We start from the raw sequence: 25,102 nt of genomic DNA, 5'->3' as shown, positions 1-25,102 counted from the left end.
ACTCAGTAACCATTACAGGACCTACAAACACACCATTCAAAAGTTTGGGGTCACTAAGAAATTCACTTGTTTTCTAAAGAAAAGCACATTTTGTCCATTGAAATAGATCAGAAATCCAGACACACTCACACACACTTTCTTTCAACAGGTGTTCTGTAATGTAAGAATGGTCAACCCCAGAAGGATTGACCCCAGTTTATTCTGAAACAAATATTGCAAATTTAAAGTGCTAATAAGATATCCCTAGAAACAGAATATCAGCCTTCACTCAGGACTCACGCTTTTCTTTACATTGCATCTCGATCACAACGTGATCTAGTGATTTATCCTTTTTCCTGATATTATTTAAATGCACATAATATATTTTCCTTAGATAGGTTTTTTAACTTACTGACCTTAAAACTGCAGTCTCTCACACAAACATGCCATTCAGTAGATTTGGGCTAATAGATTTCATGATCGCAGCGGCTTAGTGAGGTGGAAATGAGCTCCGATCGTTGTGCGAGTGCTTACTCTGACATATTGATGTGTGAGTGTTTGTAAGGACAATTAGTGTCTCAGTCCTCTAGAAACCAGCTCATGTCTAGTCTGGATATTACATTTCTTGGATTGTAGTCTGGTAAGCACTGCGTCTTGTACCATTGTATGGTTTCTGCTACAATATCTTTCAACATAACAGACAATGAAACTTGTAAAAGTCTTTTACGTGTTGAGTTTGTCAACGTGATATGAACTGCCTGAAACATGGACAAAAAAAAGGGGTAAGCTCCATAAAGAAAATAAAATTCAGTGCTATACACAGGTTAATATTTACAAAAAAAACCCAAAACATTTGAATTCCTTTGTAAATCTGCAGGCCTGGAGGCCGCCAACACACTGAGCTGATACTTTATGGCAATGCTAATGAAGTCCTGCTTGTGCAATGATATCCTTTCCTCCATACTCGTCAGGGTAGGAGACTGAATCCTTTTCATTTTTTACAACTGGCAGTATGATGAGTCAGGGGGTTAGTCTGGGCTAAGATAACAGACCTAAAACACATACGGCAGCCTGAAAACAATATATTAGGCATAAGCCAAAAAAATAAAAAAAACAGCAGAATACGTTTTAGTAGTTTTTAATTTGTTACTAAAAATAAAAAAAGTTGGGAGATCCCTTTAAAGTTTCACTTAATGAGCTTTAGCCGGATAAGTTATAAGTTCAAGGTTAATTGTATTGACTGTGGCCTTGCGCAATGGCTCGGACCTAAGTCCCACGTATCTGGCGAGACAGAGACGGCCTCACCATACAGACTTCAACAGCATATGATACCTATATATACCAGAACACCTTTATATCTCGAGAAAGATCTGTAACAATCTCGAAGCTCCACGCGTGGATATTTCCTTATATACAGATTCAGAGACGGACGTCTGAGAGAAGGCTGAGTGTCTCCGTGACACGTAGCACAGTCCTTGCTTCCCAATACTAAATAAGGGGCACTTTGTGGAGGAAGTGTTAATGGAAATCGCATGCGGTTTTCTCAGTGCGGTCAGAGCTTATGCTATCTGGAATGGGGATGTCGGGTTCGCCGGGGGCTGTGGATCGTACGCATGCAGCTTCCTCTTCTCCGTCCGCCGTGTCATCATCATATGCTGGATACGTCTCAGAGGTCGGAGACAGGGGGAAGCTGAAGCCACTGATGCTTGGATTGTCAGCTGTATAAAGAGACAAATACCATCATTAAAACACTCCAGGAGTTTACCCCACCATTCCATGTCATTCAGTATTAAACCGCTGCAGGATGACCAATGATGAAGTCTCAGAGACCCCTGAGATATTTAATCAAATCTTACATTATAGGGTTTGTTTTTCCTAAACAAAGCAATGTAAGGAGGCTTGAAAGCCACAGTGACAAGTGAATGACAAGTAGGACTGGGTCTAGGATCACTAGCGCCCTCCAGTGGAAGAAACTAAAAATCACCCAACAACTAAAAACCTAAATCTACATAACAAATACATTATTCTTGGAAGATATTTTCATATTTGTATCATTTTGTTTTATAGATTATTTAAATATAGCTTGGAGGAAAGAAGAGGGGGGTGCAATAAAAACATTTAAATACTTAAAGGGATTTAACAAAGTACAGGAGGCAAGCTTATTTGAAAGGAGGAGAAATGTTAGAACAGGAGGTCATGGTTTAAAACTAGAGGGTCAGAGGTAACGTAAGGAAGTTCTACTTTCCAGAGAGGGTAGTTGATAAATGGAACAGTGTCCCGGCAGAAGTGGTGGAGGCTAAAACAGGGAATTAAGGACTGATAGGGGTTTAAACCCTTTCAATTATGAAAAATGGGCAGACTAGTCGGGGTAGTTCACCGTCATTCTGTGCCACAGTTTACTTACACATAAAAGACACCAGTACAGTTAGAAAGGCTTGTAAAGAAACTTCAGTGCAATCATGTAGTGTTTCGGTATGGAGAGAATAACCGGTAAATGATATCTGCCGTGTAAACTGTCTGTACATAGGGGCTAAGAACGGCACACTCATTCTCAACATCCGGGCATCTTCACGTACCTGACGGTGTTAATAAACCAACGTGATCATCTGACTGCTGAAACGCATCGCTGGGATCCACTTCTGAGATTTCCAGAGGATCTGACAGCTCCAACGAGTCAATATTCACCTCCATAGAGGAGACGCTGTCCAGAGGAGCTGCACAAAAACAGCAATCAGGTATATTCAGCAACAGCCTCTTATTTCCGAGCTCTACCCCGGTAAGCGCATCGCAGAGTCCTTGCATCAAAACCCCTAGCGACTAACTGGGGGCACAGATCTACCCGTCCACAGGACCCCCTGCATCCTCATATGTCTCTATGTATTAATGTGTATTGGTTACGTATGTGTTCACTGCCCCATTGTACAGCGCTGTGTAATTTGTGGCCACTTACTGAAAAAAGGTAATAATAATAATAATAATAATAATAATAATCCAGGCAAAGGGTTGGGTGACAAGCACAGACAGATTGCCCTAAAATATGTGAAACACCCCAAAAAATTGTTACACAGCTGTCTCTTTCCAATGAGTAATATTCTGCAATATATTGCATGCTGGTTGTAATCTGAAACAATATTTTATAGGACATGTTCCGTATAATGTGATTAATGCACAGAATGCATGCATCGCATTACAGTAAAACTGATAAATGTGGGATTTCTTCAATTTCCATTCACTCACTGCTTTCAAAATCATTCAATTACACAATTTCCTATTATTTTCATATACTTTTTAAACCCATTATTATCTCCCTTATGTATGACAGCATCACACGTCACCGTGATATCCCTGGCTCTATTAAGTCGGAGCAGTACAAACAATGAAAATCATAGAACTATGGAATAACAACCTTCAATGCTAGGAAGCCATCAAATAAAGCATGTATGATATCATCACATATTTTAAATGCTAACAAAACCTCTTTACATTCCGGCTTATATACCTTACGAAAAATTACTGCAGTTTTTTCTGAAGTAATACTGCAGTTTTTTGGACATGAAAAAACTGCAATACTGCACTTTTACTGCAGTATTACTGCACATTTACTGCACTTTTACTGCAGTATTACTGCACATTTACTGCACTTTTACTGCATTTGTGTTTTACTGCAGTTATTTTTGTAAGGAAGTACAAATGCAATAAAGCTGTAGCACATTGAAGTACAACTGTAGGTTTGCAATATAATGACGTAAAAGTGCAGTAAATGTGCAGTAATACTGCAGTAAAAGTGCAGTATTGCAGTTTTTTCATGTCCAAAAAACTGCAGTATTACTTCAGAAAAAACTGCAGTAATTTTTCGTAAGGTAGTAACATTTAAACGAAACCTCTCAAAAATATCTGTTTGTATTACATCTATGGCCTAATGTATATTCTGTAACATGATCGGGAGACATGCGTATCCTCTAGTTGTTACAAAGCGTAAATGAAATAAATAATAATAATAAAACCCACTGAAAATTCCAATAAAGCATTGCGGAGAGCGCCGGCTTCTCCAGAGGAAACGGGTTTATTTTCACAGATAACAGGTACTTCCTGACACGGCCGGGAGACACAACAGGACAGGAATCGTCCCAGAACTTCCATTCAGATTACCGGCCCTGACGGACGCACCAAACGCATGAATACTGTGATTTATGAATACTGTGATATGCATTCTTTAACAAATAAAATAAAGACTTAGGTAGAAGCTGCAGCCACCCGTCCTCTCAGTGGTCTGATGATTCTTATCGCTGACCAGGGGGGTTTGAAGCAGCAAATCAGAGGCAAGAAAGCAATCCCACTGAAGTGAATGGACACGTTTTCTGTGCATTTGTGAATGGGGGTCCCAACAGACCCCTACCCTCAGCCAGGGCGGGAGATGCAGCTGAACACATTTCCTGCAGGGACAATAACTGGGGGGTGGGCTAAAGAGTCAAATGCATATGGGGGGATTCTGCAGAATCTTAACTCTTTATGAACTATATATACACTGCTGTTCAAAGGTTTGGGGTCAGCTGATGGAATATCTTCATAGGCGTACAGAGGTCCTTTATCACTCCCATCACTCCTGTGTTCCAATAGCAAGTTGTGTTCGCTGATCCAAGTTTAAGTTTAAAAGGCTAATCGTTAGAGAACCCTTCCGCAATTATGTGACAGCTAGAGGTTTCCCTGATTTCCATGAAACAGCTAAGTGACCCCAAACAAATGTTCTGAAGTTGCTGAAGAAGTACCGTAGGTGCGCTGGGGTCAGAGTTCACTTTTTCAGCTGTTACATTTGCTATGCATTATAAAGGGCCAACCCCAGCCATTTTCTCCTGTAGGAAGGGCCGTCTTGGACACATAGTTTAGAAATAGGACTTGTCTACCAATGCATTATGCAGAGCCAAACCAGCTCTCCTCCCAGGGTAAGCTCACAAAGGCTGGAGTTTACAGCAGAGTTGCAGTTTCAGCTCCCTGACTTCATAATGCAGGGATCCCTGAAGGGGTCTCATCAGGGGGTCTTCCTCTAACAATATTAATGTACAGGTAAATTCTCTGGCATTGAATCATGCATTATGCAGGGCCAGATCAGGCTTTCGTGCATGAGAAGCTCGCCAGGGTGGACAGTGAAGTCAGTGAGCTGAAACTGCAACTCTTCTGCCAACTCCCACAAAAGAAATAGTTAAACCACTGACTTATCTTGCTGTAATTCTCCAGGAATCCACTCTTTAGTTAACGACCGCCCTAAAATGTTCTTTCACTTCAGAAATACTTGTAATTTTAGAACACGCAGCACGAAGTAGTCGTAATATCAGACATGACTTCCCTTCTAATGCTAAAGCTCTCTGACTCCGCGATAAGAAAGATTACTGTCTAAGTCGTAATTACGAGTATTAGTAAAGTGGAAAGGGAGCGGATTTATACAATAAGCCGACTGTTCCTTATCTACGGCTGGAACGGGTTCCGCTGGGAATCTTCTGTGCACATGATAGACGCTCGGAAACCTTTTTGTTCTCGTCACAAATGATAGGTATATGAGCGATGCTGACACACCTGTACTGTGTTCCTACGCCTGTCACCAGCAAAACAATGCAAGGAGTGTACGTATTGCCCCATAACACACACACATTGCCCAATACAAGACACAGGGGCTTCGTCACCAGAGACCCCCCCCCCGGCAGTTATGGCCAAGACAGCCCTGCATAGTGTATAATTAAATCAGCAGACATTTCAATGCACCATAAAAGGGCAACCTAGTTCTTGCAGGAGGACTATATCAACAACTGGGGTCATCTCCTGCTCCTCGCTGATATTAACATAAACTAAGAGGCACGCGTTGGCCTGAAAGAGTTAATATGATCACCAGCTCTCAGCGGCAAGTGACCAAAAAATGGAAACATAGAATCTGACGGCAAATAAGAACCTGCTGCATAACCTTCATTAGTCCTTGGTCTTATCTTAGATTTAGGGTGGCCACAATCCTATCCCATGCATGTCCCCTTACAGTGTTAACCTCTACCATTGCTGCTGGAAGGCAGCTCCACCTATCCACCACTCTCTCAATAATGTAAAATGTCCTTACATCACAACTAAATACTGAGATGTAAAGACATCCGTTGTCTTCCCGGTGCTTTTCCCACACACTCCCGCTCAGCAAGTGCAATATATATATATCTTAGTTCACAACCATTAAATAAGAACGCTCGACAGCTTAAACTTCACACTCTCTGCTTTGCTGCAGTCGCTGTTGGAAATTTGCACAAAGTGCTAATGGGAGATAATAATAAACCAGGGATAAAGCGGGTAATCGTGAATTACATTATTTCTATACGGCCGCCGGATGATATATGATCAGTCTTCTAACCTTTCCCAGGTCAAAATTGTTATGCGATGGACTACTTATTATGCCCTGTTGTACTGCGCTGCAGAATATGATGGTGCTATATAGATATTACTCACGCCGCCAATGCTCCCTCAGCAGTTGGATCTGTGGATAGCCCAGGTCCACGTCGTGTTCGAGGACATCTTCGAAGAACCTCTGGCGCTCTCGCAGCAGTTGCGAAGTTGGAGTCTGGGGCTGGAACTTGGGGTGACCCTTAATGGGGAAAAAAATGTGGATGACACAAAACTTTGCAGTATCCAACTCTGGGATGGGGCAGGCGAAGGGTCCGTACGGGGTCACCGGAGTCCGTGGCGAGGTTTGTCATTAAATCGTCCACCACTGACCCCAGTAACTGTCCGCCATGAGCAATGTTGCTGCCTGCCCCTGGACATGCCACGAAGGGTTACAGTACACTTTTTGCCCCTGGAGTACGCGCTGGGGTGTATATTCACAAAATGTCCAAATAAGAATAGATCATTCTAGCAGCTAATGAGGTAATGGAACAATGAAAAAGTGAGGTCACTTCCTAAATCGGGAGCCGATGAAGAGGACGTGTTCCACTGAATGAAGCAGCGCAGAGTACGAGCCAGCGAGGATCACGCAGCCCTTAATCCCCGAGTGTGCGATTCAGCAGAACCGATAATCCCCCCGGATCTATGTCAGTAACAGTAACAGTGACAGCGAACAAACAGCGAACAAACAGCAAGCACAAAGCAAGCACACAGAGAACAAACAGCGGACACACAGAGAACGCACAGCTTTCTGGATTCGATGTAGAAATCAGAAGATCTAGGGCTAGAGTTTCGTGAGCCCCAGGAAGGGATCGGTGCCGGGGAGGTGCAGAAATCGGGAGGGTTACCTGTGATCTCGCTGTCATTTCCAGGCTGAGCCGCTCGCTGTGTTCTGCGGGAGTTTTCAGAGTTTTTGCTAGTTTCCCGACGAGCTGCGGGGGGGGGGGCATTCACATGTTCTTACTCATCAGAGGGTGTGTGTGTCGGCGAGACGGCCCCTCTTCCCGGCCACGCTGGGGCAGGCGGCTCATCTCGCTTTAGGCTCCTGCGCTTTTGGGTACCACTGATGGATATGGGGATTCAGTTACTCAGAGGATTAACCCTTAACGGTTAGCGAGTACTCCTATGCACACAACATTCACGGTCTCCCTGTCCTGACAATACAAGCGGCTCTCACAGTTTCCTGCTAAACATTTTCGTGCAGCTCAGACAAAAGCTTTGAAAAGCTATTTCTGATCTGTATGTAGCCCCCACGTCCTTATAGTGAGACTCCCGGGGGCCGGACTGGCAATAACGAGGCAGCCCTGGCACTTTCTGGCTGGTGGTCCCCTGATGATGGCTGGATGGATATGCGTTACACTTTTATGCTCACATAGCGTGCAGCCGCACACTGCTGCACCTGGCCTGCCACTGGAGCAGCCGATCAGGTGACTATGGGCCATTGACGGCCAGTGACCCACCATGCATTTGCCCAGTGTGCTAGATGGTTAGTCTTCACCTGTACAGCACTCTACATATACGGGATGGGAAATAACCGTTTGTTAGGGGTTCCGAGAAAAATGGAATGGGTATAGAAAGTCCAATAGTCAGTAAGTCCTCCCCAGCCTGCTTCGTAGCCCTTAGTCTATTGGGATAGGACCAGAAGAAATGTCCAAACAAGTTAGTGTCAAATTCCACGTCTTTCACTATTCTCAGAGGTGGCCAAGCAAAGTTTTTCGTGAATATCTGTTGCCATCTCTTTATGATAGTCTTGACTTTCAGATCCGATCCAGATTCTTCCGCTCCACTAAATTAAGCGAAGCTCCAGGCCGCTCAGATGCTTTGGTGCAAAATCCTGTTATTTTAGGATCTCTCAGCAAAAGCTTATGCTTCCGGGATGATCTCTCTAAGGATATAGACCCCTAGCAAATGTTTTTTTTCCTCCCCGTGCGTGCGGGTCTGATTGCAGGGTTATGAACACTCTTAGATGGCGTGTGCGTGTCACGTCTCATCTGTAGCTGTCATTGTATGTTTATATACCAGCCGACTTCCTGCCTTGTCTGTGAATATCTGTGTTTATTTGTACGTGAGTGTGGCTCAGATCAGCACACACAGGGTTAACCGTATGTTAGAACTGAATAACCATACATGGCAAATACACAATGTCTGTCCCCTCTCTCCCCCGTCCAGTTTACCCTTTCCTATCTAGAGACCTGCTATTTTAAGACCAGAGACAACTGTATATGTTAAGGGCACCTAGAGCGGGTCATACGGAAGGATTCGTACAGGCGAAGAAGACAACATACAGAAGTAAAAACACAAAGGTCCCAAGTTTCAACCCAAAAAGTTACAATTACGCTCTCAATAAGACATGCGGTTAGTGAAGTTCCAGGATCCCTACTGTTTAGAAGTACCTTAACCCTTTCAGGACTCGAGGCAAATAAGCAACACCCTTGGCTGTAAGAACGTAAAATTATTTATTAATGTACATAGCACCATCCTATTCCACAGCGCTGTACAACGAGGGGGGTTTATAATCCAATGTCAATGACAATTATTTGTTTGCAGTATGTCATAGAGATTTATTTTTTTACATATTCTTTCATTGTTTGATCTGAGTGTATACCGGTAATTATAATTTGGATTACATTTTTCTGCTTTCGTGTTTCTAACTGATCATATGTACAGGCGATTCATGTATACAAACTTTTTGTACATCTTTCTTTCCTTTTATGAAGTTCTTTTATCTTGAAACTGACAAAAGTCATGCTAGCTTGTAATGCGATCCAATGTATAGTATGTGAAAGGTCTGATCAGAATCGGGGAATTTCCACCATTTCTTTACTTTCATATTCATTTTTTAAAGCACACGCATAAAGTGTTCCAGTTATCACCTACTTTCATGTTTCATGTGAGTGCTCACCTACCCCGTCATCTTATACTCGTGACCTGAAAGCCCACTGGAGATCAGAAGATTGCACACGTCATACGCAATGAAGCATACGATGTGTGCGTAAATAGAAATGCCACACATGATGCCCCGGTACCCACGCACAAGCAGCATGTTTGCCTAAGCTTAGAAGCGCCAGATGCGCCATGAGACAAATGCCATTCAGTGGAGCGCACAGGTGTGGGGAAAGCTGGTCTCTGGTGGCTTAGCGGCAGGACGCCGGGGAACCGGTGCTTAAGCATGTGTGCCAAACATTGGGGGCAGGGGGTTACTGGGCTCTCAATGGATTGTGACAGCTGCAGGGATCAGTGGCCCTAAGGGCCGGAGCCAGGGGAAAAAGTATGGCCAGTGCGGTAGGTGCACGGCACAGATGCGTCCTAGTGAGTGTTACGCGGCAGTTTGCACACAGATTGTGAGCTGCGCTGACGGCAGGCGATGGAGAGCCGCAGCGAAGATAGAAGAAAGAAAGGAGTAGGTGTGTTTGGCTATAAAGTGAGTGTGTGGTGTTAAAGTGAGTGTGTACCTGTATGTGTATTTAGTATGTGTGTTACTGTATGGTGGTAATGTTTGGTGTTAGAATGTCAGGGGTGAGCCTAGCGTTACGGGTGCCTGGGAGAGAGAGTGCGTGTGAGCGTACGGTGTTAGAGTCAGTGTGTGGATGTTAGTGTGCACCAGATATTTATTGATTTGTAACAAACACCTAACATGTTTTAAAATACAAAAAGAACCCTCAGAACACTCTAACCCGTTTACCCCGTATTACATCACTCTTCTGGCAATAAATGGTTTGGGTCCTAGCACTAAGGCCCATTTTCGTGACGTCACTGCATCGAATTATTGTGGTACAGAGGCGCACATAGTAATGAATTTACGGTAGCCCTTCCACCCTCAGACAGTATGCACTTCTATTACGTTCGCTACGGTCACGCTGCAGTTTAGGTCACATGAAGAGACATGGCGGCTGAGATCCACTCCCGTTCCCCTCGCGGCCCGGTCCTCCTCACTAAGATCCCGGGGCACCGGGAGCACGTGACCTCCGCCTGTTTCATTCCGCGCGAGGACGGAGTTATCACGGCCAGCGAGGATCGGTGAGAAAGTCCCCGCCGTGGGGAGGCCGATAAGATGTCAGTGGGGCAGATCGGGGCATTAATAATAGCACAGGGAGAGGGGACAGGGCAGGTAGAGCCTCCAGACGAGTGGAAGGGCAAAACCGGACTGACAGCTGCACGGCGGTAGAGGATGCGGGGTAGTGGGGATGCGCGGCGTGACGGCACGGGTTACTTCTACATTAAGATTAAAAAGTGACGTTTTCCGCGAGTGTTGTGCTGTTTTGTGTTTGAAACCGTTCCGGTGTCCAGACAGCTGTCCGTTAGCTGTTTGTTTTTGTTCTAGTTCTGTTATCTTGAACTACAAACACCCTGAATCCTTATCACGCTGCCTGGGGTAAACAATAGAATGCCTCGGTCTCAATCACCCAGTCAGTCACCCTAATGAAAGTGTCTGCGGAACGTCTGACAACAAAGGCAGCCTCCGGGCCCGCAGATAAAGGAAGCCGGCTCGTATTTAATGCTCCAGGTTATTGCTTTCTGTTGGGCCTGCCCTTTACTGTAGAACATCAGGTGCCCGGAACAGTTATCTCTGTACAGAAGGTTGGGCTGCCACAGTGATTTAAGTAGCCATGGCTAGCTGGATCATGGTGTATTCATGTACTCGGTGCTGAACAATAACTGTACATGGATCAGGTACCCCAAAAACATTTTAGGGGTAAATATTTATATCTGTGCCTTGTCAGGGCTGTGTTTCTGGACAATCAATGCGATGGACTCTAGCCAGTTGGCTTGTGTATGAATTCCAGGGAGTCCCTCACACGCATGCACAGAAGGCATTTCCTCGTTCGGTGACCCCATGTAAGTGTCTTTGGAGTCTGCTGCGGTGGTGGGTCCAGATGATTGCCCGAGAAGGGCTGATTGTGTCTTCAGTGTACTGAATGGCCTGCTGATTCGTCTTGGGCCAGCATAGAAGAGCTATAGCCATGAAGGACTTCTTTCCGCCTCGGTAAAACTCATTGGCGGCTATTATAATATGTAGTTTAGGGAATATCACATTGTCTTAAAAGGTGGACTGAATACAATGTACCGGTATTTCATTGGATTCGTAGGATTACATGCAGTTCTTGGTCTGCGTCTACTTAACCTACATATATGTGAACAAAAAAAATCTTTGCCAATGACACCTTCTGAGGGGTTGTAAATGCTGATCAGGATGTGTATTTATGGCAGAATGTTCTAAATAAATTATAGGTTTGGGCAGAAAAGTGACAGATATGATTCAGCGCTGATGAAAGTAAAACGATGCACGTGGGAAGCTGTGTATGGAGAAAACATGGTCAGACTAGGGGGTCAGACTAGGGGGTCAGACCTCGCCTACAGTATGCGGTACGGTTTTCTCACTGATCCACTAAAATATATGAAAGGTCAGTATAAAGCCTGTCAGGGGACTGTTCATCTCACAGACGGAGCAAATAATGAGAGGACATCTTCTAAGGCTGGTAGGACGGCAGTTCCTTCTTAAAGAAGGCAGTTCCTTCCAGTAAGGGGAGGAAAGCTCTGGAATGCACTACCCAGGGGAAGGGACACGTTCCTCAGCCCCATTTATATGGGTTTGTACCTTCTGGATCCATATAGATTAGGATACCTCGGAAGAATTGCATTACACATAACAGTATGACAAACCTAGTAACGTGGAGACTGTTCATCATGGCGTTTAAGACCCTAAAGGCTCTGCAGATCTTCCACAGACATCCTAGGAGCGCCAAATGACTTCACAAGAACAAAGCCCTCTTTTCATTTGGCTCGTTACTCCGAGATGCTGTAGTTTCACTTAAGCCTCAGGATGAAGATGATGAACAATGTCCTCCCAGTGCTGCTTTCACCACGACTTGTTAATATCTTGAGAAACTCTGATAAAGGAGGAGCAGAGCTTTTATTTTTGGTGGACAAGGAACCCTTGTGTTCTCGTAGCATGTCGCATGAGGAGCCATACTTAACCCCTCACCCTTCTCATGAGCTACTCCTTGGTGGATCTGAAGTTGCCATGGGCCCTGGATAAAGAGCGTTTTTATATTTAATTACGCAAGACTTCCAAAGCAACGCAGGACTTGTTTCCATCAATATTCTCATAGATCACATTTCAGGTTGAGGAGAACATAACTGGTTAATGTTTGAAATGGCTGAAGTGCTCTTCATTGGACTAGCCTTGGTTTCATTAATACAGTTTAAAGAAAGCGTCACATTAGTCCTCCAGGTGGATTGTCCTTACTTGCGATCACCATTTAGCCGATAGGAATCACAAACTTACGGATTGGCGCATCCCATATGCCTGCATTTCATATCGCTAAACAAATAGAAATGTATCCACATCTCTAATGTCACATAACGTGTTTTTCTCCTCCTTTCAGTACACTGCGGGTATGGCTGAAGAGGGACAGCGGCCAGTACTGGCCAAGCATCTATCACACCATGTCATGTAAGTACAGCTCCACATAAACGTGTGAATATAAGAACGTCTATGCGCTCGTACGCCTCAACCCTTTATCTACGTCTGTGGTTTATTTGGTGGACACGCAGGCCTCGGGCAAACGAAGCTCAGATTTAGTCCTGAAGTCCAGAGTTGGATAACTAGTTTCACTGTCAGCGTTGATCACGTGCCCTTAGTGAGTTATTTATGGTCACTCAGACGGCGTTTGAGTCCAGTCATAGAACCCATTAGAGACTTTCGAGCCATATAGTTCTCATTTTGAGAAAATAAAGGCAGTCTTTATTATTCTTTAGCCAAGAAATATTACTCCTCAGTATATATACCGTATTTGCTCGATTATAAGACAAGGTTTTTTCCAGAGCAAATGCTTTGAAAAATTCCCCTCGTCTTATAATCAGGGTCGTCTTATAATCAGACCTCAAATGGGTCTCACTATGAGACTAAGATCCAGATCCCCCGCAACGCTGCAGGGGACCTGGATCCCCCCCCCAACTTACCGGTGCTTCTGAGTCCTCGGTGCGTAGTCCGGGCAGTGTGTAGAGCTCTACGCGATTCGCGTACACGACTTCCGCTGCAACCGGGAGGAGGTGCGGTTAGCGGCGGGGGTTGTTTGCGTCCATCGCGCAGACCTTCCCCGGCTACGTCTGCGCGTTTAGAGGGTTAAAAGGATGATATGCCACATGTACTTGAATTAAGTTAAACTTTGCAGTTGCGTTTTACTTTCTGGTTGTTTGGGGTTCAGGGTGTTTGAATACCTTGCTGGGTCTCCACTTTAATAAATACAAACTAAAAAGGGATATTTTGCTGAATTTCTCGTTTTAGCTCCTTGCTCAGCACTGAGATATCATCACGAGAGCCGAAAGATCTTCGTGGGTCAAGATAGCGGAGCAGTTGTTGTAAGTATCTAATTTATAATATTAATAACATTTCTGGATGCAGTAAGTTTTTTTTATTTTTTTTTTTTAATTATTTTTTTTTTATTTTTTGTTTACTAATTTTCTCTTGCACGTTGTAACCAGACATTTTCACTACTGACGCAGCCACCTGCTTCATCGAAAACCCTTTTCACACCGTCCGTTATCTTCAGCCTTACAGCTGCCCGTTTACAGGAGGAGTCCATTTTTTACTCCCCATTGTACAGCGATATATAATAATAGTAAGGTGGATCCCATAACACTGTAGGGAGCACAGTTATATCTGAGTGGAACAGAACCTTTAAATTAGGCTTTGCTTTTTATAAAATCTAGATTTTTTTTTTAATACCTTGCACGTAAATCCTTTTTCGCAGGTTGCATATTTAGCGGCCCCAGCCCTTTTGCTTTAATTCTAGATCGTTTCTAAATTCCGACCCATTTAACCTGTAGCGTAACGTTCGAGTAGTTCGGACCACCCACGTACATTCTGCAGAATTCACGCGGTCTGTTTTGGTAGCTTAATTTTTAGCTACTTCCACTTGGAATTTCAACCATTTTAGCAATGTTTTTTTTTTTTTTCTCGCGGAATGTTTGTGTATCAAACAATTTTTCCGTAAATGGTCTTCTTGTAGTCTTTAAGTAGAACTTGATGTATTGTTGGTGTGTGTTTTGTAGTTATTTATATGTTCCGGAGTGGCTTTGGAGTGTTACCAAGAATTACCTGTTTATTTCCATAACAACGCTCACGATCTATGTGATGTCATTAACGCCGAAACACCTGGAAACTGAACACCTCATCTGGTGGCCAGGCTAAATCAAATTACTCTGCATTCGGTGATCTGAAAGTTAAACTAACGTGGATAAAGATGAGTTGGATGGTTTTGTATAGATATCATAGTTGAATAGTATGGGGTACCTACCCCGTCCGCAAATCTGCAAAACATCACAAGGAAGAGGGGTCTTTGGGTTTCCACATGGGATGAGGAAGAGTCGTTGTGTGAGGCAGAAACCTGCAGCGGGAGAAATGGATTATATAGCCAAGTATGAGAGTATGTATAAAAATAGCACTAGCAAGAGACGATCTGGTATTTTGATCTTTGCATGGTCCATGTAGAGTTTCCTAATGTTGAGTGCCAACCCGGGGGTCTGTCTGGACCCCGTCTCTGTGCCAGCCTCTATCATACAGATGGGCAGATAAAGCTCCTCCATATGTTTTAGGGACAGGATTGCATATAGGAGAAAATAAACATCACTTTGATTTCAGAATTTGGGTTGTTGTGTCCGTCATATGCAATGTATTTGTCTGTGCGTGTGGAAGTGACTGGTATCTAATGCAGCTTATTGTGGGGCATGTGAAGGGATGTCCCCATAATGTCCTACAAGATTTACTTGCGTGTTTTGCTTTAATGTGTGACGGGGTGTCCAGAGCTCCCAGTCCAGTTGCCACATGGTAATCTATATTTATTCCCAGTTGCTGTGCAGCGTAAGGTGTCGTTGAGGTGTTATTTTGGCTGACATCGGATATTACATTTCTACCAACCTCTAAAATTAGACTCCTAGATTAATGTTGATTACTATGAGTTTAAGATGGTAGAAAAAGATGCATTCATAGCTGTATAGTTTATATAAAGTAACGGAGATTTAAGGTATCATACAGCTTTAGGAGTCTTTGCTGCTGGGATTTGATGGAGCCCCGGCTGATAGCGTAATTTTTTTTTTTTATTTCTGTAGGAATTTCTGATCTCGGACGACTTCAATAAAATGAACTTTGTGAAGACGTATCCAGGTAACGAGTTCTCGGAGCTCTATTTACTATGACCTTTGCTGCTGCCCTGGTCAGTTTAATAAGACACGTCCGCTTTTACCTTACGCAGCTCATCAAAGCCGTGTGACGGAGATCATCTACTCCCCAGGCCCTGAGTGGGTGATCAGCACCGGCCATGACAAGTTCATCACGTGGATGTGCACCCAGAGCGGGTCTTTGGTAGGAAGACACAGCTTCGCCTCCTGGGCATCCTGTCTCCAGTATCCTTAATGTGTGACACAGGGGGTTACAAGATATAAAGTGTAACGTGCTAAGATACGCGTCATGTAGACTCACTAAATTAGCGTCATTCACAAGCACGTTGAGAGTTTCTGAGAATAACTTGTATGATTTACTGTAGGTTACTGGTGAGTTTGGCCTTCTATGCATGGCGGTGAACAAGGCGAATGCTGCTGATGGATATTCATCATTCTTAATAATTACTGATTATATCAAATAATTAAAGCCGTGTTGGAATAATTGGTTTAGGGTAATCCCAGCTGTTCTTGTTTCCCTATTACACACATCTAGCACGCTTACACTGTTATTTCTACCCGTTTTGTTCCCATGCTCTGCTGACCTTTTATTATTTTCGGTCCTTTTATGATGAATGTTTCGTTCTTGCACTTAATCAAGTATTTCAATGGCCTGAGAAGGTGCCTCCTAGGTTTGATCTTGAACCCGGATTGAGCCCACCATTGCTGATGTTTCTGAGCTTGGTTGGCTTTGATGATCCTTCAAGTTGCTAGGATATTCCTGGCATTTTCCCAGCCACATTGGAAGTCATTTATGAAGAGATTCTTCTTCTTCTTTTATGTAAATTTGATTCTTAATCAAATTGTGTTTTAAAGGGTAGACACTTTTTTTCCATAGTGTGTGTAGACTTCATTACTTCCTGGTTACTCAAAACAGAAACAAACATTGCAATAAATAGCCAGAAGTTTCCCATCATTACAGCATCTGCGAACATTACAGAGGAAGCTGAAGGAAGCTGAGGTGTTTTCTTCCTCCTTTACAATCTAATGACAAATTAAGCGGTTTTATTTAAAGGAACAGCCACGTTGGGTGGTTTTTCTGTGCTTTTTTTTTTTAAAATAGTATTAAATGAACTTGTCTTCTTTTGCAATTACCTCCTATTCCCTTATATTATCAAACAGTTGTATTTTGTTGTGTTTTTGTCAATGGGGTGTGTAGCTGCTGTATAAATAGAGTAATAAATCTCCAGGCCTGCATGCACACCGTGCCTGCGTATAATACCACGGAGCAGCTAAGCCTCTCCGGTTTCTGCCCGTGTCAGCCGGTCTAGACTCCGAGCTCAGTCATTAGATGAGAACGGATCGGGAGCTTGGCATGTCTGGCCCTTTAACGCTTTTAGTATCAACCATGTGTAAGATTGGCCACAATATCCCCCACTCGTTCTCCTTACCAAGTTCTGTGTGTCATGTGGCTGCCAATCAACCATGTCCCTTATCTCAAGACAGTGGGGTCTATTCACTAAAAAGTCGAGTGCTTAGTCAAGTAAACCTTTTAGTCTTTGCAAGTCTCTAAACAACTTCACCAAGTCCTGAAGAACCCCACCTTTAAACAAAGAGCAGCCGTCAACTTGGATCGGTGGAGGTTTAAAGAGGAATTCTTGGACAGAGTAGTATAATTGGAGCAGACGCCAAGAGTATACCATTACTTTGTATGTTTACTGCACCGGTAGTGGTGTGTATGCTTTATCCCATACATTTATTTTTATGACTTGGGATCGAACACGTAGCTCAACTCTTGGAAAGCGTTAAACAATTCTTGTGGTTTGGCCCAACATGACCACCAGTGACCACTAGACCATAAAATGTTCATTCGCTGGGTGAAATTTTATGTTTGGAGTTATTTTGATTACCTAAAACAATCTCTGCAATATACTATATTATTTGAAGGTTGAAGTGTGACAAATAGTAATAGCCTCCTGGTTGTACTCTCTAGTTGCCCTTTTTCAGGAATATTAAGTATTTTTAAATCACCTTTTCGTTACTGTGTCTATTCTGTATTAACCCTCAATGAAGATGCATTTCTCAAGTGGTCCTTAACTAGTGTCCCCTCAGGTATGACGAGGATACTAAATATGCCTTTGTGGGAGACTTCTCTGGCCAGATCACTCTGCTGAAACTGGAGCAGGGAAGCTGTTCTGTGATCTCAACACTTAAAGGACATGAAGGTAATCGTACCGGGTCTTTAACCACTCCTGTTGGGTCTTAGAAGTCTTTGGAGATAGGACCAGGGACTCTTGGCCGGGTTTCTGATTATTAGTAAAGGCTTGGTATTGCTTGTCCCACAACAAGATATACACTTATGCTGTTATTCACACCTCCTTCCTAGGCAGCATCTCCTGCCTCTACTGGGATCCTGTCCAGAGGTATCTCTTTTCTGGATCCTCCGATCATAGCATAATCTTGTGGGACATCGGAGGGAGACAAGGACGTACGCTCATTCTCCAAGGACACCAGTAAGTATTTCGCTAAACACTTTGTCGCGGCCATAATCCAGAATGTCGTCAGCCAGTTGCCCAGCATGCAGTGGAATACGGTGGCAAAGAGTCTGTCTTTTTATAATTTTATATATAAAAATGACGTTGGGCGTCACAGATGTGTTTTTTTTGTTCTGGTTTGAGGCCAATAATTATTTAATCTTCTAAAGTGCTTCCTTTGAGAAGATTGAATGATATTGATTTGGTGCTTACGTGTTCGTGTTGGTTGAACGGTCATCTCAGAGGCGTAAAAGAAAACCATATAGACTACAATAGAGGAAAAAGTGAATTATCTCTGGAACATAGCCATATTACTAATTAAATGACTTGCTGTTGCTGTACATAGGGGAAATAACTTTTCCTCCTGTAATTTAAATGACATGGAAGCGGCGTATTTTCTTACGCATCAAGATGACGTACATTGAAGAGACTTTGAGGTCACAAAATATTTCTCAATGCCATGTCTTGTGGAAACGTGTGCAGCAGTGGATAATTTCAGCCGTATATGATCTAAATAAAATGCGGTGTCCCGGGCTCAGCGTGGTTATGAACAACCCATTGCTTGTACATTTTAGTGTAAGAACACAGAAATTATTATATTTTGAATAAATACTGAAAAGTCTAATGCAGATTCTGTTCGTGACGCTGAACTGTATACCTCCTTCGTTATTCTAGTGACAAAGTGCAGGGTTTGTGCTACCTGCAGCTCACACGGCAGCTGGTTTCATGCTCCACCGATGGATGCATCTGTGTCTGGAACATGGATATTGACCGAGAAGAGGTAATAATATATATTTTACTATATAATTCACATAGTAAAAAGTGCTGTTCCGCACATCGGCAGATTTATGTGCTCAGCATACTGGGGAATACAAGTAATATTTAGTCTAAGCTCCTTTTAAATAGTGCTTGCGTTAGCAGGATTATAAATCAAAGTAGCTGAAAGCGTTGGTGGGACTCCTATAGGAGTATATATAAGTAATACCGCTGGCTGTTGTTTTCTTACATCAGCATTTACCACCATAAGTTATTTGATTAACTGGCTCTTAACATCAGCCATTCCACAAAGGTGGAACGCTATAGGGTTCTATGACATCTTCAAACACCTGTCACACTCGTGATATAATGGACATTTTGTTTAATAATCAGTCATATTATGTCAGGCTCACTATCTTGTCTGAGAGCTGTATTGTTAGGCTTGCTTTGGCTACTTTCACCAACAAAGAAGAAGCAACTCATAAATTGCCATGTTTTAGCTTACCAGAAGGGTGCTAAATGTGGTGAAATAAACTGAAGGCTGTCCTGACAGTGAAGGAGATACATTATAATGCATTGCATTCTTTATTATAAACTATTATTTGCTGGCCCTGGAGGCTGCCATTGTTGTCAGTCATGTGATGTTTTGGGTGACTTTCTCTGCTCCACCACACATTGCTGATACTTTACGGCAATGCTTTACGGCAAAGTCTATTCCTACAAAGACTGTCCGGTTGGGTGATCTACAATGAACTAGAGCGCGTACAAATAACTGTTATGCAGCTCCATGGAAACATTAGACAGAAACTAGGATGTTTTTTTTTTTAAAAGAAAACAATATTTTCAAAAACTTGTTCTTCACCTCTTTAGTACCATATGGACGTAACAGTACGTCCTAAAAAGCTATGGCGAGATTCCCACTAGGGCGTAGCGGTAGATCAGACGGCCATAACTCCCCCCTGTCAGCAGAAGCCGGCATTACTGGTATACTGCCAACCAATCTCTAGTAACACCATTAGACACCTCTGATGACTTCATCGGAAGGTTACTGGAGCCTATGATATACCGTATTTGCTAGATTATAAAACGACCCTGATTATAAGACGACCCCCCAAATCTGAATATTAATTTAGGAAAAAAAGAAAAAGCCTTAATATAAGACGACCCTATAGGAAAAAAGTTTTACCAGTAAATGTTAATTCATGTAAACGATTTTTTTTTTTAATAAAAGCTATGATTGAGAAAAATATTTTGGTTTTATTTCCTTCTATTTTCCAACCTGCCCCCCCCCCAGTTATGCACATCTGCCCCAGAAATGCCTTATACCCCCTATATGCCACTATGCCCCATGAAATGCCTTTTAACCCTATATGCCACTGTGCCCCATGATATGCCTTTTGACCCCCTATATGCCACTCTGCCTCCAGAAATGCCTTATACCCCTATATGCCACTCTGGCATTAAGGGGGTTAAAAGGCATATTATGGGGCAGAGTGGCATATAGGGAGGTTTAAGGCATTTCAGGAGGCAGGGTGGCATTAAGGGGGTTAAAAAGCATTTCACAGAGCACTCTGCCTCCAGAAATGCCTTATGCCCCCATTTAACACTCCCCTGCCCCCCCCCAACTTACCGGTACTTCTGACTCCCCTGTCATGCAGCCGGGGCAGCGCATAGATGTCTACGCGATTCGCTTAGAAAACTTGCGCTGCAGCCGGAATGAGGTGCCGGTGCGGGGAACTCTGATCTCTGACAGCCGGGGAAGGTCCACGCGATGGACGCAGACAACCCCCGCTGCTAGCCACACCTCCTTCCGGCTGCAGCGTAAGTTGTCTACGCGAATCGCGTAGACATCTACACGCTGCCCCGGCGGCACACCGGGGACTCAGAAGCACCGGTAAGCGGTGGTGGTGGTGGTGGGGGGGACAGGAGGATCCAGGTCCCCTGCAGCTGCAGGGGATCTGGATCTTAGTCGTCTCATAGTCAGACCTATTTGAGGTCTGATTATAAGACAAGGGGTATTTTTCAGAGCATTTGCTCTGAAAAAAACCTTGTCTTATAATCGAGCAAATACAGTATATAAAAATTATCTGCAATTGCTCCCCCTGCTGGCTAATTGCATGCATTGTGATTAAAAAAGGGTATGGCGCCTTGCTTGCTGATCACAGTGTGATCAGTGCAGGGGAGAAGGGCAGAGGGTTTTTTTTTTTTTTTTTTTAACAAAATATAAATAAAAATAAACAATACAGTGAGCTCAGTGATGTCAAAGGGATCTCCATATTGCACCATTAATAGTGCATACAAATAAAAAAAGGTAAATAACCCCCCCCCAGTAATTCACTAGTCCAAACCCCTGAAGCCAGAAGTATTAAATGTATTACCCTATAAAGTACTATGTAAGGGATTGATGTGGTCCTTGTTATATATAAAAAATAGAATAGGGGTTTGTTGTGTTACATCAAAGACAGAAAAGGGGGATTAAGCCCACGTATGGTAAAAATGACAAAAAAACATATGTAGATAGCGTACTAAAAACACTGGTACTGAAGGGGTTAATCTGATACTAGCAATTAACCCCCTCCATTTATTTTTAATGTTTAGTCTGCATTAGCACACCCGCATCTGTATTCGGCCGGCCAGCTACAATATCCCAGTGTTTTCCTTGTCTGTCTATCTCATTAATATGGTGATATTTTTAAGGCTCCGCAGTGGCTAGAAAGCGATTCCTGCCAGAAGTGTTCCCAACCCTTCTTTTGGAACATAAAACAAATGTGGGACACAAAGACGGTTGGGTTAAGACAGGTGAGAACGTTTGGAAAAAGTAAAAAAGTTCTTTTTGTTTCTTCTCTGCTTTCACGTTACCCGCTCGCCCGTTCTTGTTGTTTTGTTAAACTGTTATCACGGCTTACGTCGACCTGTCCACCACATTGCATCGGGCGCGATCTGTCGGTCATACGGCTCACGTCCCCCATGTTTCTTGTTCCCTCAGCACCACTGTAGGAAGTGTGGGAAGGCTGTGTGCGGGAAATGCAGCTCCAAGAGATCCACCTACCCCATTATGGGTTTTGAGTTCCAGGTGCGAGTCTGTGACGCCTGCTACGAGACCATCAAGGATGAGGAGTGAGTACTAGAGAAACTATTTTTTTGTGCATAATCATTTCTTTGAGAGAAGTGTAGGAATCCATCTTTGTAACAATGTGTATGTGTGGGTTAATTAACTCTTCACGTGCTGGGGAAAGTGTGATTTCTGACCCAGTGCCAGCTACACGCGCTGCAGTGTTCCAACCGGAAGATGTTGGGTAGGATTTGATATGCACGCCGCCAAACCACAGAAGCGGGACGCATAAATATTAAGACGCTATGCTTGGATTTTAATTGGGAGTGGTGAAGTAACTACATAGCCGAAACAGCTGTCTGTGTCTTACTTGTTATTCTCAAAATTGCCTTTTTTGTCGTCATCAAGTCGCGCACCACTGGCTACGTTCCACGAGGGCAAACATAACGTCTGCTTCATGACCATGGATATCTCTAGAGGGCTTATGGTAACCTGCGGGACCGACCGGCTAGTGAAGGTATGACTTTGCATCTCTCTAAAATGTGTGTCTTTACCGGCTGGAAACTCTAGGGGGTGCTCATTATACACGTATTCGGGGGCAGCGTTTAAAAGGACACTGAATTGCAGCATCAGCCATTGTTTTTTGTTTCATTGTCACTTTTTTAACTGTGGTTTTAATGAATATATCTGAGCTCACTTGAAACATCAGAAAACATCTGCCCTGGGGTACGTCGCAGAACAAGCATCGTATGTATTTACAGTCCACAAACATAAGATATTGAGGCACCATGTGCTGTCACAATGGCCGGGATATGTCATTTAAACACGGCTCAGATATACATGCAGATAGTCAACATGCAGCAGTGATGAATACTAAGAATGGCATTTTACAGTTAAATTGAGATTAAATTATGTCTGATAAGTGTACATAGGTCCAGATTTCTTCTTACCGGGAAAGCAGAACGTTCTAGTTCGCTGTAATTGGTTCAGTCTGTTTAAAGGATCCGGGGTTACCGTATTTGCTCGATTATAAGACGAGGTTTTTTCCAGAGCAAATGCTCTGAAAAATAACCCTCGTCTTATAATCAGGGTCGTCTTATAATCAGACCTCAAATAGGTCTGATTATGAGACTAAGATCCAGATCCCCCGCAGCGATGCAGAGGACCTGGATCCTCCTGTGTTAACCCCTGACCCAACTTACCGGTGCATCTGAGTCCCCGGTGCTTTTGAGTCCCCGGTGCTTAGATATAATCGCGTAGAACTCTACACGCTGCCCAGACTAAGCACCGGGGACTCAGATGCACCGGTAAGTTGGAGGGGGGGCATAACACAGGAGGATGCAGGGGACCTGCATCCTCCTGTGTTATGTCCCCCCCTCCAACTTACCGGTGCTTCTGAGTCCCCAGTGCTTAGTCCGGGCAGCGTGTAGAGCTCTACGCGATTCGCGTGGAGCTCTACATGCAGCCCGGACTAAGCACCTGGGGCTCAGATGCAGGGGACCTGGACCCTCATGTGTTATGCACCCCCCCCAACTCAGAAGCACCGGTAAGTTTGGAGGAGGGAGAGGGAGTGTTAAATGGGGGGTGTAAGGCATTTCTGAGTGCTCTGTGATATGCCTTTTAACCCCTTTAATGCCACTCTGCCTCCTGAAATGCCTTAAACCTCCCTATATGCCACTCTTCCCCATAATATGCCTTTTAACCCTCTAAGTGCCAGAGTGGCATATAGGGTTAAAAGGCATATCATGGGGCACAGTGGCATATAGGGTTAAAAGGCATATCATGGGGCACAGTGGCATTTAGAGGGTTAAAAGGCATATCATGGGGCACAGTGGCATATAGGGAGTATAAGGCACTTCTGGGGCAGATGTGCATAACTGGGGGGCAGGTTGAAAAATAGAAGGAAATAAAATCAAAATATTTTTCTCAAGCATAGCTTTTATAAAAAAAATTGTTTAAATTAACATTTACTGGTAAAACTAGGGTCGTCTTATATTCAGGCTTTTTCTTTTTTTCCTAAATTAATATTAAGATTTGGGGGTCGTCTTATAATCGAGCAAATACGGTATATGTTTTTATGTGTAGTTTTTCTTTCTGGTTTGTTTTGTGATGTGCATATTTTGTGTAACTGACCTGTTCTTTCTTTTGTGCGTTCCAGATCTGGGACATGACTCCCACAGTAGGCTGTAGTTTAGCCACCGGTTTTACTCCTCGCTGAGCATTTGACTCCCTTCTGTCCCGAGCAATGCACCTTATGTACAGCCATGCACACGCGCACTAACACTTGATGGGCCACCGTTTCCAATCTCTCTACTTCTACATGCCGCGTGGAAGCAAAGCAATGGACCATGCAGTTATCCCAACTCAGCAGGAGATGCCTTAATCGCCAAGGAGTTGTCCATCCGTCGTTCTCGTCTGATGGTTTAGCGTACTTCATCACAGTGCTGGAAGCATTCGAGGGGTTTTTATTTTACCGGCCATTAGTTGGAGAAGACGGCAGTGTATAAATTGCCACAACAAGCAAAGTGCAGCTGGCGAACCACAAATAGCTGCTCGGTATTTAGAAGCAATACAGCTCGTCTCCCGAGAGCACTAAACCCACATATAATATTAATAATAAAAAAATAACATTCCTCTATTTTTCGGTAGCTAGCCTTAATAATCTGTCGCGCACATCTGACCAGGTCTTCCGTTTGGAATGCTTTTGTTTTGTATATTTCTCACCACAGTGCTACCAGGATGGTCTGATAGTCCACATGCTGGCTTTTGGGAGGTGTACAAGTAGTACTTGGTAGTTTTAAGTGTGGCGCGTTAACCTTTAGTCTTCTGACCAGCTAATATACACTTATCCATGTGGTTGTAACCAGCCAGGATTTTCATGTTTATTACTGTGTTTTTCCAAATAGATCACAGTATTATATTCTCTAAAATCCTTTTATGTGTCATATTTAGGAGACGCTACTTGGTTGACTCATCAAGCACCCAGTGTAGTGTGTGTTTTTTGTGTGATGTCTTTATGTTTATATGTGTGTATACTTTGTCCCGTCCATTGCTTGTGGTATGACATGGTTGGGATCTACGTACATCTAGATCATGACCTTCGTACTTTAAAATTACAAGCCTTCCAAGAGGCGGAAATATAGCTGGATTCCCTTAGTGTCCTCTCGGCCACACAGTACCTGATTGTACTAAATGGCGGATTTCCAGACACACA

The 25,102-nt window shown here is 43.5% G+C and overlaps 2 protein-coding genes across 2 annotated transcripts; one reads left to right on the top strand and one right to left on the bottom strand.

The window, feature by feature from the left end:
• Positions 1-1,101: 1,101 nt before the first annotated feature.
• On the bottom strand, positions 1,102-7,322 carry LOC128483035 (dysbindin domain-containing protein 2-like). The gene is made up of 4 exons (XM_053459072.1): positions 7,236-7,322; positions 6,454-6,589; positions 2,556-2,693; positions 1,102-1,697 (listed from the first exon to the last, which is right to left on the bottom strand). Exons 1-4 carry the CDS (start codon positions 7,251-7,253, stop codon positions 1,498-1,500), a joined length of 492 nt encoding a protein of 163 aa, XP_053315047.1. The 5' UTR covers positions 7,254-7,322; the 3' UTR covers positions 1,102-1,497.
• A 2,914-nt stretch (positions 7,323-10,236) lies between these two features.
• Positions 10,237-24,625, top strand: WDFY1 (WD repeat and FYVE domain containing 1). Its single transcript, XM_053459068.1, has 12 exons — positions 10,237-10,404; positions 12,774-12,841; positions 13,676-13,749; positions 15,499-15,553; positions 15,642-15,792; positions 17,659-17,771; positions 17,933-18,059; positions 18,756-18,861; positions 21,534-21,635; positions 21,823-21,953; positions 22,297-22,405; positions 24,047-24,625. Exons 1-12 carry the CDS (start codon positions 10,271-10,273, stop codon positions 24,104-24,106), a joined length of 1,230 nt encoding a protein of 409 aa, XP_053315043.1. The 5' UTR covers positions 10,237-10,270; the 3' UTR covers positions 24,107-24,625.
• The last annotated feature ends 477 nt before the right edge of the window (positions 24,626-25,102 follow it).

This window comes from Spea bombifrons, chromosome 3 (assembly GCF_027358695.1).
Source record: "Spea bombifrons isolate aSpeBom1 chromosome 3, aSpeBom1.2.pri, whole genome shotgun sequence".
NCBI classification, from domain to species: Eukaryota; Metazoa; Chordata; class Amphibia; order Anura; family Pelobatidae; genus Spea; species Spea bombifrons.
Note: the sequence above shows the minus strand (reverse complement) of the source record. Positions and strands in the feature narration are given on the sequence as shown.

Bases quoted from the DNA above. Each gene is read 5' to 3' on its own strand.
- LOC128483035 (XM_053459072.1), bottom strand. The intron at 2,694-6,453 runs GTGAGTAATATC...GTTTTTGTGCAG, and splicing joins GCTGAGGGAGCATTGGCGGC to CTCCTCTGGACAGCGTCTCC. The intron at 1,698-2,555 runs GTACGTGAAGAT...CTCTTTATACAG, and splicing joins TGGTTTATTAACACCGTCAG to CTGACAATCCAAGCATCAGT.
- WDFY1 (XM_053459068.1), top strand. From the start codon at position 10,271: ATGGCGGCTGAGATCCACTCCCGTTCCCCTCGCGGCCCGGTCCTCCTC. The intron at 17,772-17,932 runs GTAATCGTACCG...CCTCCTTCCTAG, and splicing joins AACACTTAAAGGACATGAAG to GCAGCATCTCCTGCCTCTAC. The intron at 21,954-22,296 runs GTGAGTACTAGA...GTCGTCATCAAG, and splicing joins GAGACCATCAAGGATGAGGA to TCGCGCACCACTGGCTACGT.